Source organism: Pseudomyrmex gracilis, unplaced genomic scaffold (genome assembly GCF_002006095.1).
Source record: "Pseudomyrmex gracilis isolate BER0280 unplaced genomic scaffold, ASM200609v1 scaffold_1526, whole genome shotgun sequence".
NCBI lineage: Eukaryota > Metazoa > Arthropoda > Insecta > Hymenoptera > Formicidae > Pseudomyrmex > Pseudomyrmex gracilis.
Genome location: NW_018022110.1, coordinates 1 through 14,351, shown reverse-complemented (window position 1 = coordinate 14,351; position 14,351 = coordinate 1). Strand labels below are relative to the sequence as shown.

At 34.9% G+C, this 14,351-nt stretch overlaps 1 protein-coding gene across 1 annotated transcript; it reads right to left on the bottom strand.

The window, feature by feature from the left end:
• Positions 1 to 1,485: 1,485 nt before the first annotated feature.
• LOC109862232 lies at positions 1,486 to 2,312 on the bottom strand. The gene is made up of 2 exons (XM_020442224.1): positions 2,024 to 2,312; positions 1,486 to 1,868 (listed from the first exon to the last, which is right to left on the bottom strand). Exons 1-2 carry the CDS (start codon positions 2,310 to 2,312, stop codon positions 1,486 to 1,488), a joined length of 672 nt encoding a protein of 223 aa, XP_020297813.1.
• Between the last annotated feature and the right edge of the window lie 12,039 nt (positions 2,313 to 14,351).

Genomic DNA, 14,351 nt, shown 5'->3' with positions numbered 1-14,351 from the left:
TGTGTACATAAATGTTATTAATTTTCAATTTTATTTGGATATAGTACTACAAAAAAAAATTATGAATGTCATCAAACATTTTACATTGCTCAGAAAGCTTTACATATACATATTGAATTGCTCTCGAGACGCGGTTCAGTATTCGGTTGTCAAAATGTACAAGAAAAAACCGGATGAATACGGATGACATAGCGATTAGTCCGTTTCACTTTAATCAAAGGACAGACAAAATGAACGAGAAACAAGAAGAGATACAAGTATCTCTCTTCTCTCTTTCTCTCTCTCTCTCTCTCTTTTTCTTTCTCTCTCTTTCTCTCATATATATCTCTCCTATATACACACACACACATAAGTCTAAAAGCCAGCATAAGTGTGAGTGCACGGCTATGATACCCAGTAAACAAATTGTTAATCAGTCTGAAAACTATTTGCAGACTGACTATAAATTCAAGCAGAGCAATGTATTAGGAGCCATCTATTAAGCTAATTTATGTTGTTTTCAACAAGCCTGTTGAAATAAAGATTTTTAACAACAACAGATCTTGAACAGGTGTTTTTCGGGTTTGAACCGCGTTAGTGTCATTTTTATACCGACGTTTCGTGAACATTACAGCTCACTTTATCAGGGTTTGAAGAGCAACCTGATACTGAGATGCTCTTGGTCAGGTGTCCCTTTTTATAGCGCTAGATTGGAGGGAGGGGGGTGGTAGAGGGAGTGTAATGGTAAGAAGGAGGGGGAATGTATTATGGCAAGATGGAATGCCATAGTGAACTAGTCATATGTCCATTGTCTCTATTGAGATTGTTTAGATGTTTGTATATCTCCAAGGATTCCATATACTTTCTAGGGAAGTAAGCCATAGTTTTATTTAGTACTTGGGTTTGGTCGAACATAATTTTGTGGCCAGTTTCCAAATGGTGTTCTGCTAATGCCGATTGTGAGAAATGTTTCAGACGTACTGCTGACTGGTGTTCTTTCAGTCGTGTGCTTATCATTCTACCAGTTTCACCTATGTATACTGTACCGCATGAACAAGGTATTTTGTACACTCCTGGTGTGTCGAATGGCGGTCTTTTGTCTTTTGGATTGTTAAGAATCTGTCCTATTTTATTCGGTGGTTTGTAGATTGTTTGTATGTTGTGTTTGTTCAGGATTCTGCCAATCTTATCTGTGACACCCTTTATGTATGGGGGGTAAGTGGTTCGTTTCTTTAAGTTTGTTGTTTGTTCTGGTGCTGGCGTGTTTTGAGTGGTGGTAGAAGATTTATTTTGATGTTTTTTAATTACTTTGTTTATTTGTTGCAATGTGTAGCCATTTTGTTGTAAAGTGGTTTTTAATTCTGTGAGTTCGTTTTGAATGCTGTCTTTGTCGCATATAGTAAATGCTCTATAGACCAACGAGTTTATCACAGCCTGTTTTTGGGCTGGATGATGATGTGATGCAACGTGTAAATATCGATTGGTGTGGGTGGGTTTTCTATAGATTTAGTAGCTTAAAGAGCCGTCTGGTTTTCTTGTGACCAGAACATCTAAAAATGGAAGTTTACCATGTTGTTCTGTTTCTAATGTGAAGGTAATGTTTGGGTGTTGTTTATTGAGAAAGTCTAAAAAGTTATAGAGTTCTCTCTCCCCATGTTGCCAGATGACAAAGGTGTCATCTACGTACCGGAACCATGTTTGGGACTTTAGTGGGGCTTTTTTGATGGCCTGGGATTCGAAGTGTTCCATAAATATGTTTGCTATGATTGGAGATATCGGTGATCCCATAGCTGCACCTGTGATTTGCTTATAGAATTGGTTATTGTAGGTGAAATAGATTGTGATCAGGCAATGTTCTACTAATGATATAAGGTCGGATGATAGTTGACCTGAAAATTTAATTATGTTAATAGTGTCATGGATTGGTACCTGCGTGAACAGAGGTACAATATCAAAACTGACTAAGATGTCATTAGGTTAAAGTTTGATGTTTTTGATTTTAGAAATGAGTCTGATGAGTTTTTTATCGTGGTGTCAGTTTTACCTGTAAGGGGTTCTAGTTTGCTGACCAGGAAGCGAGCTCGATCGTATGTGGGAGAGTTTATAGCGCTTACTATGGGTCTGAGAGGTATGTTGCTTTTATGGATTTTGGGTAGTCCATATAGTCTGGGTGGTACCGCGTTTCTGGGTATTAACATGTCTGAAAGATTGTTTTTCTTAATGAGATTGGTGGTGAGAGTTTTTAGTGAAGAAGTAGGGTCTTTCTTAAGTTTTTCATATGTGGAATCTGTAAGTAATGTCTGAATTTTATTGTCATAATCTGTTTTATTCATGATCACTGTTGTATTGCCTTTATCTGCTGAAAGGACGATAATATCTGTGTCTTCATTTAATTGTTTTAAAGCACAGCGTTCAGATTTATTAAGATTATGAGTTGGCAATTTTGATTTACTCAGTATGTTAGCCACTAGTCTGATGAAGTGAGCTGTAATGTTCACGAAACGGCGGTATAAAAATGACACTAACGCGGTTCAAACCCGAAAAACACCTTTGTATGTTAATACAACACACCGCGAAAGCATCAAATATCAGATCTTGAACAGATTTGTCACATGATCCTTTATAGTTCTAAAATTTACTAGTTTCGGCAACTCTACATTATAAAAGATGTCTCTGACAGTATAAATTTAGAAAGTAGTCAGCAAACGCTAATTCCTTCTTTAACATACACTATTACGCGTTAACGAAAACACTTCTGAGACAAAATAAGATAAAGCAACATAACATAAAGCAACTTTATATTACAAGATACACTTCTGACACAATAAATTTAGAACATAACCAGCACACGTTTATAAAAACGCACCTGGGAAAAAAGAAAAAGCAAATTTCTGTTACAAAAAGACGTCTCTGACGCAAGAAATTTTGAACATAGCCAGCACAAATTGATTGTAAATGTTCAAACTATTTAATACACTACCACACGGTAACAAGAACGTCTTTGGAACAAAAGTAAAGCAACTTTTATGCTACACGAGACGCTTCTGGCACAATAAATTTAGAACCTAGCTAGAACACGTCACTTGTAAATGCTTCAAAAACCTTTTTCCACACGTTTAGAAAAACGCTTCTGAGCAAAAAAAACAGACAAAGCAACTTTGTGTTACAAAAAAACGCTATTGGCGTTTTTACAATTTAGAATATAGCCAGCACACAATAATTATAAATACTTCCTATTTATAAGTATACTTGCACACGTTTATATAAATGTCTCTGAGAGAAAAGAGAAAGAAACTTTATATCACAAAAGACGTCTCTGGCACAATTTAAAACACAGGCAGCATGTTGTTTTGAAAACTTTTATATTTATTAGTATGCACGTTTTCAAAAGCACTTCTAAGAGACAAGACAAAGCAATTTTACGTCACAAGAGACGCCTCTGGCATTATAAATTTAAAAAATAACCAGCACACATCACTCTACATGTAACTAAGTAGCGGAGTACATATCAATTTCTCATATGAAAATCAACTGAATGATTGTTTTTTCATCGGCAACTAACAATTGTTTCTGCTTGTGTGCATCTTATGTGCGTCTTATGTCCGTGCAGTGTGCCTTTCGCATACGATAAAGTGACAAATTGTGCATAAAACTAAATAAGCATGAGGTATACTCCTAAAGAATATACCGACATGATAGTAACGTACGGGCGAGCGGGCGAAGACGCGAATCTCGCGGCTAGACTTTACGCGGAACGATTTCCAGAACGCGCGCATCTTTCGAGACGAACAATTTTGCGTGTGGTGCAAAAATTGCGTGAAAGTGGGTGTCTCGTGCATAATTTCCGGGTAGTTGGTGCACCGCAGTTAAATGTTAGAGACGAAGAAAGAATTCTCAACGCATTTGATGAGGATCCCGGAACCAGCGTGCGTGTTGTTGCACGCGAATTAGGATTCTCGCGGAATGCAGTGCATCGCACTTTACGTTTTAATGCGTTGCACCCCTTCTATTATCAACGTGTGCAACAACTTTTAGAAAGAGATCATTTTCCAAGGATTTACTTCTGCGAAGGTACTGTCTTACTTAAATTTTATCACTTTTATTATTTTAATCAAATTTTTCGCGGTATTAATTTCTTAAATAAATTGTATTATTGTAATTATTAGTAAAGTATATGATAGGTTTCCTCGCGCAATGTCGGCAGAATATATCCTTTCCCGACTTTATTTTATGGACCGACGAGGCCACGTTTACGCCAAATGGCGTTTTTAATTCAAGAAATTATTTATATTGGGCAAAAGATAACCCACATGCCATCCGTACCGGTGTTTTTCAATATCGGTGGTCTATTAATGTATGGGCGGGAATAATTGGTAATCAAGTGGTGAGTAAAGTTAAAATAAAATCGTATTAAAAAAGAAATTTTTTGTTACCGTTATGGTTTTCAACCATTTTCAGATCGGTCCGTTTTTTCTGCCACCGCGTTTAAATGGGGAGATTTACGCGACTTTTTTGCAAAACGAAGTGCCAGTACTCCTCGAAAATGTGCCTCTTTGCGTGCGGGCAAATTTGATATATCAACACGACGGAGCTCCTGCGCACTTCTCTCGACAAGTTCTCGAAACATTAAACGCGCGTTATCCGGAAAGGTGGATAGGTCGTGGTGGCCCAATTACCTGGCCGGCACGGTCGCCAGATTTAAATGTATTAGATGTTCTTTTATGGGGATATATTAAAAATTTGGTAGAATATCGGCGTAATGGTACAGAAAATGAAGTACGTGAAGCTATAGTTGCGGCCTTCGGTACCATTACGCCGGAAATGGCGCACCGTGCGACGCGCAATATTGTTCAAAGAGCCGAGCTCTGTATACGAGAAGAAGGACGGCACTTTGAACAGTTTATGACTTAAATAATGAGAGTGGATTAGGCCTCCCGGGGAAACCACTTAAAAAAAACGCACCGTGCTATCTACCGCAAGGTGGTGAGGAAATGATAGCGCTCTCATTTCCTTTTCTCCTTATAAAAAAGATTATTAATAATCAGATATTCTGATACAAAATAATAAAGAAAACAGATTATTAATAATCTGATATTATTAATAATCCGTTTTCTTTATTCTTTTGTATCGCCGCTCGTTGCGTTATATCGTCGCGAGAATCAGCTGATCGTGCGAAGCAGTCTTCTTACCCCTCCGCTGCTTGCCGCGTACCACCAAATATCGGCTGCTCGCGAGAAGCTGAATCACGCCGCGTTTGCTTGTTTATTCCGTCTCGCGTTACTAGGACATTGCATGAAGGAAGCCATTTTTCTTCACAGCTAATAAGGGTACGCTCACAGAGTCCGGACTATCGCTTCCCGCGCGAAGCGCTCACTCTCATTGGCTCACATTTATTAATTAACTATTCAATAACTATTGGGAATTTTGCAAAATGAAACATAACTTTTCTATTCAGATTAACGAAATCTACCTTCACATTTCGGCTTGGACAAAATTTTTGGGACACCCTGTATATATATAAGTAGCACATTCTCTGCATAACATCCTGCAACACGGCTCTTAAGAGGATACTGGAGCCCGACCAGTAAACTGGATAGAGACCTGTAAACCGACGTTTTAAAAACTTAAATTTCTCTAATTTCTAAGTTTATTTACTGCATTACATAAAAAAACGCTTCTACAGAAGCAAATAAATATAAACAATTATCTAGTACTTTCAAAAATGAGTATATAATGCTCTTTTAAACTTTTTTTTTCATTCATATTGATAGCATATGATAGCATATGATAACCTATACTGTCATCACGATTTTTTTTTTTCTCGTTAAAGTAGACATTTTAATCATAATCTGAGTGTCTCATTTGATTCGTTTTTGTCGTACTTAGTGCGCTAATTCAGTGTAAATACGTATATAAGCTTAGAAATAATTCTACATACATAAATATAAGGTGAGGTTATAGAAAACTGTATAAAAAAAAATTTATGCTGAATTTTGACATTCCAAAGAACAAGCGCACTTTCTTTCACAATTTACTTATTTCTGGAGAAGCATTTTAAATTTGATGCAGTATATACGACACAAAACGAAAAAATAGAAACGTCGGTTTACAGGTCTCTATAGTCGGTATCCAATACCCTTTTAATACCGATTTGAATTTCATTTCATTCATTTGTTTAATAAACTTTAGAGTCCTGAAGATTCTTCTTCATGTTTATTATCAATTTTAAATTTACGCTGGTAGACGATGCGTTATTAGCAGATTCATAGATGTGCTAAGTATTGCGAGACAAACTCCAAGTGCTTCGGTGGCCTAACAGGGAAGGCGACGGCCCGGAAAGCCGGAGATTTCAGGTTCGACTCCTGGCCGAGGAGTTTTTCTCGCAATATTTTAAATTTAGTTAGGGGGATATACGGGGTCCTTCATATATGCAAGATGCAAATCCAGCATCCTATATGGGGGAAAAAAATTATTTCTACATATATATGTATATACATATTGTGACGTGACATTTTTCATGTCCGTCACAAGGACATACTTCCGGCCGGCACAGGAGGCGGTGAGCTCGCGTTTCCCCGCATGTGAGGGAGAGCAGCTCGTTAGGTTGCATAGCGCAAGCAAATGCGCTTGCTTTTTAGCGTTTTGCGATAATTTTGCGTTATTGTTGCGTGCCGCTCGGCGGCTATTTTGTAAGTTAGTTTCAGCGTGCGGAGAGCAACACACTTTGCGTAGACGGCGGATAGAATGGAACAAGGCGAAGAAGCGATAAAGATAGCGAGAAGTCCAGGGGCGTTAAGCGTCAACGGCACAAGATATTTGGCAGCAATTTTGACGTCGGACTCCAAAAGTGGAAGAAGCGCACTCCGATCTACCTAAAATCGGAATCGGAGCTTTCAATGGGGTGACAGGCTCGATGATGCTGGGAGATGAGCCTCAACAAGCTCATTTCATTGAATAATCAATGCGGAACGAACCTGATACGGCCAAGGAAAAGGCCCGAGTTGTTGTTATGCCGAAAAGTATGTGGCCGCTGTCAATCGCAGCGCCACGAAAGGAAGAATACGATTGGCTCGGCTAAATAGCGCGAAGAACAGCGCTGAGCGAAAAGAGCAATTGCCGAACAAGAAGAATTCATTGTTGCGCGTACCGTGAGCCACGCGAGTTTATCGTCTCTCACGTATGTCGTGATGCCGGTGTATAACAGCGTGTGCCGAAGGACACCCGAGGAGGACTTGCTAAAATTGTCGTGAAGGGTGGAGCAGAATGGTTATCGATTTGTGGAGAGCCGCCGGCGAACGTAAGTGTGGTTGTTTCTCTTCCGTACATTTCGCGACTTGTATTGTTCGTGAATCGAATCTCGACGGGCTACCCCGCGAGTTCGATGTCGCGCGATATAATGCCAAATATTTGTTGTATTGCGTTTCGCTTTGGTCAATAATAATGATCACATATTTGCCGCTGCTCTCGTCCCGTTCAGTCGCGGTCGCAACAATCCGGGCATAGTAGCTCGTCATTCGTACGCGTGTTGTTGTCTTTTTTTTTGCATGTTTTTCGGTATCACATATTTGTGCCGTCGGTTCTACGCGTTATATAGTCGTCGGAATGCGCGTAATAAAGCAATAGTGAAAATCATGTACTTGCAATCTTCTACCGCGCATCTTGCTGTAATCTTCACATTTATCGTATTCTTTTGATTTCTTTTGTCTAACCACTTTATATTGCCGAAATTATTATTCTGTCTTACCGAAATCATTATCTAATATCATCCAAAATTATTACTCTGCGTCGCCGAAATTACTACTGTGTACTCTTGAGATTCTTATTATTTCGCATTACAAAAATTATCACGTTGCCGTTTTAATTAATACCTTGTATGAATAAGATTATTATTGCTTTACCTTACCGAAATTATTACGTGGAATTGTCGCGACAGTCATTCTATATTGTCAAGATTGTTAATCTATATTTGTCAAATTTCACGGTCGGCGACTGGCCGGAATCATATACCACACATTGTCATTAAACTACATTTTTTTTGTTATCTTACACAACGAACAAGTTTCTCTGCCATTATTTAAATATACTGCCTCCTGAGCCCACGCCTCTCCGTATACCTTTTTTATTAAACTGAGCTACTGAGCATAATTGCCGTCACGTCAATTCTATTTAAAATTTTGTGGATGCCGAAATGATTGTATAATTGGCTGTAGATTTTGAGACGGCGTGCGAATGCACGCCTGGCGCCCAACTATCTGACTGGGGAGTAAAGTTTGATTTTATTTAACTAAGACGTGCCAAAGGTGTGCGACACCGTCGCTACACCATCTCAAAGCGAGGTGTCCGTCACAATATATATATAAATAGCACATTCTCTGCATAACATCCTGCAACACGGCTCTTAAGAGGATGCTGAACCGTCAAAAAAAGTCGTTCGCAAATGTCACTTAGCAGCTACGCTGTCGGGTAGCTGGCGCCATCTCTCGGGACCGAGTCGGACCAAAACAAAGGTAGATGACATGAGAGAGACAAGGATAGACGTATGTTTCTCGTATGACGGGTAAGAGTAGACCGGCGTTGTCTGCTAAAATTTTACAAATCGTACTTCAAAGTTTTCTCTTCTCACAAGGCTTTAAAATCCTTTTTAAAGCACTCAATATATTCGTCTATTTTCTACTTTGAAGTAAAGGTATTTTTGTTTGGATTCATACGGCCAATTTTGCATATAAAGCAAAAATGTAGTTTATGTAATATCAGTCTATAAATTTTTTTTTGTTTTTCTTGAATTCTTATGCTTTACTCAACTCTTTACTATATTCTCTTTTTTTCTGGAGAAGCGTTTTCCATTCCGATTATTAGTTTTTACAAAAAATTTGAAGTACGAAATAATGATAAAACAGGAAGGTTCAGCATCCTCTTAAGAGATACTTCGGCAGACAAACTCAACAACTGATGAAAGTATTTATAAAACTCAATTATAGAATAATTAAGAAGAGAACACAAATTTATTTTATTAGAAAATGCTTAAAATTAAGTTTAATTCCAAAACATTTAGATAAGCGGATTTCTACACTTAATAATTTTAACAACCCTATCATAGTTAACAGAATGAACAACCATATTAAACAATTCAGAATTAAAATCATGAAATTAGAAATTAATGACAGGTTTCGTGATATGTCAACATTACAAAGACAATTAGATAATAATGTGAATGATCTTTACAAACTTGTACCGTATAATATACTTGGTAGGTTTTTATGTTCACAGAGAGAGGCAATGCACCGTTTTTTTATGAAAACAAGAAACAATTTAGACAATAAAATTAACATTATGAAAAAACGTAATTTATCAATAAAACCCATTACATATTATGTAAAAAAGACCAATGATACAACTTATAAGAATATGGTTAACAATCATAGAAAAATCATTTTTCACAAGAATATTGAGTCACAAAAATATTTAGTCAAAATATTGTAAACAATAATGACAATGACAATAACTTAATTAAAATCACCATTAATTGTGACGGTTTTTTACATAATGACAACACCAATAAATTTGAATTAAATGACTCGTGGTTTATAAATCTCACTGACAGAATTATTCCTAAACAAGTGTCTGAACTTATTCAATTAGGTGATAGATTCACCTTACCAATCAGACATAATAAAACTAATGTGATATTTGAAACTATCAAAGACGTTGAGAACAACATAAAATTTTGTGATTTGGTAACAAAAACAAACGTACGCAACCTTACCACCTCATACTTAGATAATTTTAACAAACTAAAAACACTGTTAACACCATTAGAAAATTTTTTATTAAATAAGTTTAAAATAGTTAAAAATTTCATTAATCATAACCCAGATTTCATTTTTACAAGAGCAGACAAAGGTAACACCACTGTGGTTTTACTTAAAAATGACTATATTAACAATATGAACAAAATATTAGAAGATAAAAATACTTACATTTTAATAAACAAAAATCCTGTCAAAAATATTGAATCTGAACTTAAAAATATTCTAAATGATTGGACTGAAAAGGGTTTATAGATCAACAAACAAATTTTTCATTAAAGTCAAGTGTGATGCCTTGCTTCCTCGTGCTTATGGTGTACCTAAAATACATAAGAAAGATTGTCCATTTAGAATTATCATTTCTACTATTGATAGTCCATTGCACAAATACGCTTTATACTTACATAAATTATTATACAACCATATACCTCACTCTCCATTTGTTGTTAAAGATAGTTTTCATCTGTATAATAATTTAGCTGGTTTCAGTCTCAATGATAATTTTGTATTAGGCTCTTTGGATGTGGTATCGCTTTTCACGAATGTGCCTCTCGAATTAGCATTAGAAGCAGTTAGCAACAGATGGAGATATATAAAAATTGGTACAAAGATAACTAAAGAAAAATTTATGTTGGCAATTAAATTTGTGTTGTCATCCACATATTTTGTATTTAACGAAAAAATCTATAAACAATCATTTGGTATCTCAATGGGATCACCTCTTTCACCAGTCATCGCAGACATTACGATGCAAGATTTAGAATTAAAGGCATTAAACGCATTGAAATTTCACATTCCTTTTTATTTTTGATATGTGGATGACATTTTATTGTCGTTTCCTAATGATAAAGCTGAGAGATGAGATTTTAGAAATTTTCAATTCGATTCATAATAGATTAACATTTACAATGGAATTGCAAGCTGATAATCGTATTGCTTTCTTAGATTTGAATATAATACTAATAGCACAATTGTTTGCGATTAGTACCGTAAACCGACCTATTCCGGTAGATATTTAAATTTTTACTCACAGAATCCGATGTGCCATAAGATCGGCACTATATATACTTTGACTGACAGAGCAATTCTATTGTCAGATGCTATCTTTCATCAAAAAAATTTGACTTTCAGCATCCAAACACTGATCAATAATAATTACCCTATAGATATTATCTTTAACACAATGAACAAAAGAATTAAAACTTTATTTGCCACTAAATTTAATACACACAAACATATGCCCGTAGAACACACAGATGATATTATAAAAAAATTTTTTGTTATACCATATATACCATTAGACAATAACAAGTTCAATTCTCTTAAATTACCCAATACTAGACTTTCATATAGAAACATCAATCAGTTAAGAAGATGCTGAACCTTCCTGTTTTATCATTATTTCGTACTTCAAATTTTTTTTAAAAACTAATAATCGGAATGGAAAACGCTTCTCCAGAAAAAAAGAGAATATAGTAAAGAATTGAGTAAAGCATAAGAATTCAAGAAAAACAAAAAAAAATTTATAGACTGATATTACATAAACTACATTTTTGCTTTATATGCAAAATTGGCCGTATGAATCCAAACAAAAATACCTTTACTTCAAAGTAGAAACATAGACGAATATGTTGAGTGCTTTAAAAAGGATTTTGAAGCCTTGTGAGAAGAGAAAACTTTGAAGTACGATTTGTAAACTTTTAGCAGAAAACGCCGGTCTACTCTTACCCGTCATACGAGAAACATACAAAAACAGAATAACAAAATAACGGAAAAGGGAAAGAATTTGCAGCTAAAGAAATGAAAAAATAATGCATCATCTATCTCACACGCACGTACATAATAAATATAACCAAATAAACTTATGTATACTTTACATATTTTAGTTTACTATAAAAATATAGTAAAAAACACTTAATAAACAAAATACAAAGTGTGTGATACTATAAAAACTTACCTTTTCAAGGAAAGATAAGAACAAGCGCCAAGTACACGCACAACACGTAGTGTATTTAAATTAAATGATTAAAACTTGATTTAAATTAAAAATCTTAAATCAAACTCTTTTTTTTCTACTACAACAACTTCTTTTTTTATAAGACTTGTTTTACAAAATTATATACTACAAAACATTTGTTTTCTAAAAACCTGTTTGTGCAAAAAAAGTGATATCAACAAATAGCACCAAGTAAACTAGTGTACGTTTACATACTATAAAAACTTCTTTCTCTATAAAATCTGTTTTACAAATTATATACTACAACACATTCTTTTTTACTACAAAACTTTTTTAAAGATATGACCTCGCCTTGCATGGAAAACCTTAAACTATGTCAAATCATACATGTAAATTCGCTTTGCGTGAAAAGTCAAAAACCCATGTGGAATTTTTGAAATAAAAATTATTTAATACAACCATACTTCCAGTTACGTACACAGGTGACATTGTGTAACATAGTGTTCCTTAGTAAGAAAGAACATATCAGTGTATTTCAAACCTAAAGACAGAGCACGCACACGCAAGCTATTAACTTCACATATGGAAGTTTAATTTCATAATAAATCAATTAGCATAGGTCTTCAAGTGTAGCAATAATTATAAAAGTAATTTATTATTCAAGTATTATTCAATAAATTATTCAAGTAATTTCCGATACTTTTGAGATTTACCGTTAGATGATTTTTCGAAAAAAAAACTTATTTTATCAAAAGAGTTCGAAAAATACGTACTTTATAATTGTGCGCTTAATAAAAAAAGCTAGTAAGAGTATTACTTCAGACTGAATTTTAATATAGCTTTCGGTGCAGCCGCGCCAAGTTTTTTTGCATTAAATATGTTTTATTTTGAAAACAGTTTCACATGGGTTTTCGACTTTTGGCCGTTTTCTACTATTTTATTTTGTAACAATGTATAAACATATAAGATTTTCTTGGCGCTACTTTATGATATCATTTCTTTTGTAGACTAGATTTTGTAGAGAAAAAGTTCTATATAGTATAATATAGTAGCAGCTCTTGTGATTATTCCTATGTGGGTCAGACAAAAAGACAGTTAACCACTAGATTAAACGAACACAAAAATTATGTCAGATCATTCAATCAGAACTCAGTTATTGCCGAACATTGTATTAAAACGGGACATGTAATGGATTGGGATTCCACTAGCATATTAGACATTGTACCGAATCTCCAAAAAGACTTACTGCTGAAATGTTTCAAATCAAGATTCAGAAAAACAGCTTAAACAAGATGATAGATACCGAATTATTGGACAATTCGTATTTACCGCTACTTGACACGATCAAGACAAATCTCCATCAATAATAATGTAAACATGTCTTGAATCTGTTAATTATAAAGTGTCACTGACATTGGCTTACATGTAGTTTTGACGAAACCACAAACATGACATCTTAGTTTATCATAATAACTTCGTCAATGCATGTGAGTGATGGCATGATTCAAGGTATGTAATTCTGCTTTTATTGTTACGGTTTGATAAAAAAATCTTTCAAATTATACTTTTGTTTGTCATTTTTTATATCATGTAGTACACTGAAGAGGACTGAAAATAAATAGTCAAAACGTTTGTTACAAATTTGAAGATACATTTCATTGTGCAAGACACCCTGCATACCGTTCAGATACGCCCTTTTAGCAGCATATTTTAATTTTTTTTACAATTGAACTGGAGGAATTTCTCTGTTATTTTGTATAATATAGTAATATAATAATATAGTAATACTTTTTTTAAAGATACGTGTTGCGCGTATACTTGGCGCCTTTTTTTACGTTTTTTTGAAAAGGTAATTTTTTTGAGATTTTAATATACATAAAACAATTCTATTTGTAATTTTATGCATCAATTGTTACGTTTTAATGAACTTTTATGATTAAAAAATTGTCAGTTTTTTATTATCTTACGGTAGCAAGTAAGTACAATCCTACTCAAAAGTATCAAAAGTGAACATTAACATGGCACAAAATACACATAAAACCTTTTTCGTAGTTATTTAAAAATATTATAAATAGTTTCCTTAACGTAGTTATTTAAAAGTATAATAAATAGTTTTCTTAACCTATTTTAGTATAAATAATATCTTTCCAGCAAACAAACATTATTTAAATACTAAAATAGGTTCACGCTATGTTTCTTAAACTTTTGATTAAGATCTTACCCTGAATACAACCTTAAGAAGATGCTGGACCAATGACGAAAATTTCCGGAAAAATTTCCGATGTCACAAAATTATATTGTTGTGTTACGTCCCGGTCGATCGCGGCTAAAAAAAATTAAAAGAAATTTAGTTCTCGGACCATTGACTGGGAATTACCGCTGTTTTGGGTAAAAACCCGGGATCGCCCGCGGCAAGGGAGTCGTTCACGAAAACGTGGAGAAGGAAATACGACGGGACCAGTGTTAGACGCGGTCTCCGGAGAAAATAAACACTGTGGGGTCGTCGAGGTTACGCACGCCTTCGTAATTGACCCTATCTATAACGTAGGTGTGTTGCCCTATGCACTCTACGCACTCTATTATCGATTTATAAGTCACAAGACTCACGT

Bases quoted from the DNA above. Each gene is read 5' to 3' on its own strand.
- LOC109862232 (XM_020442224.1), bottom strand. From the start codon at position 2,312: ATGAATAAAACAGATTATGACAATAAAATTCAGACATTACTTACAGAT. The intron at 1,869-2,023 runs GTAAAACTGACA...TTAAATTTTCAG, and splicing joins CAAACTAGAACCCCTTACAG to GTCAACTATCATCCGACCTT.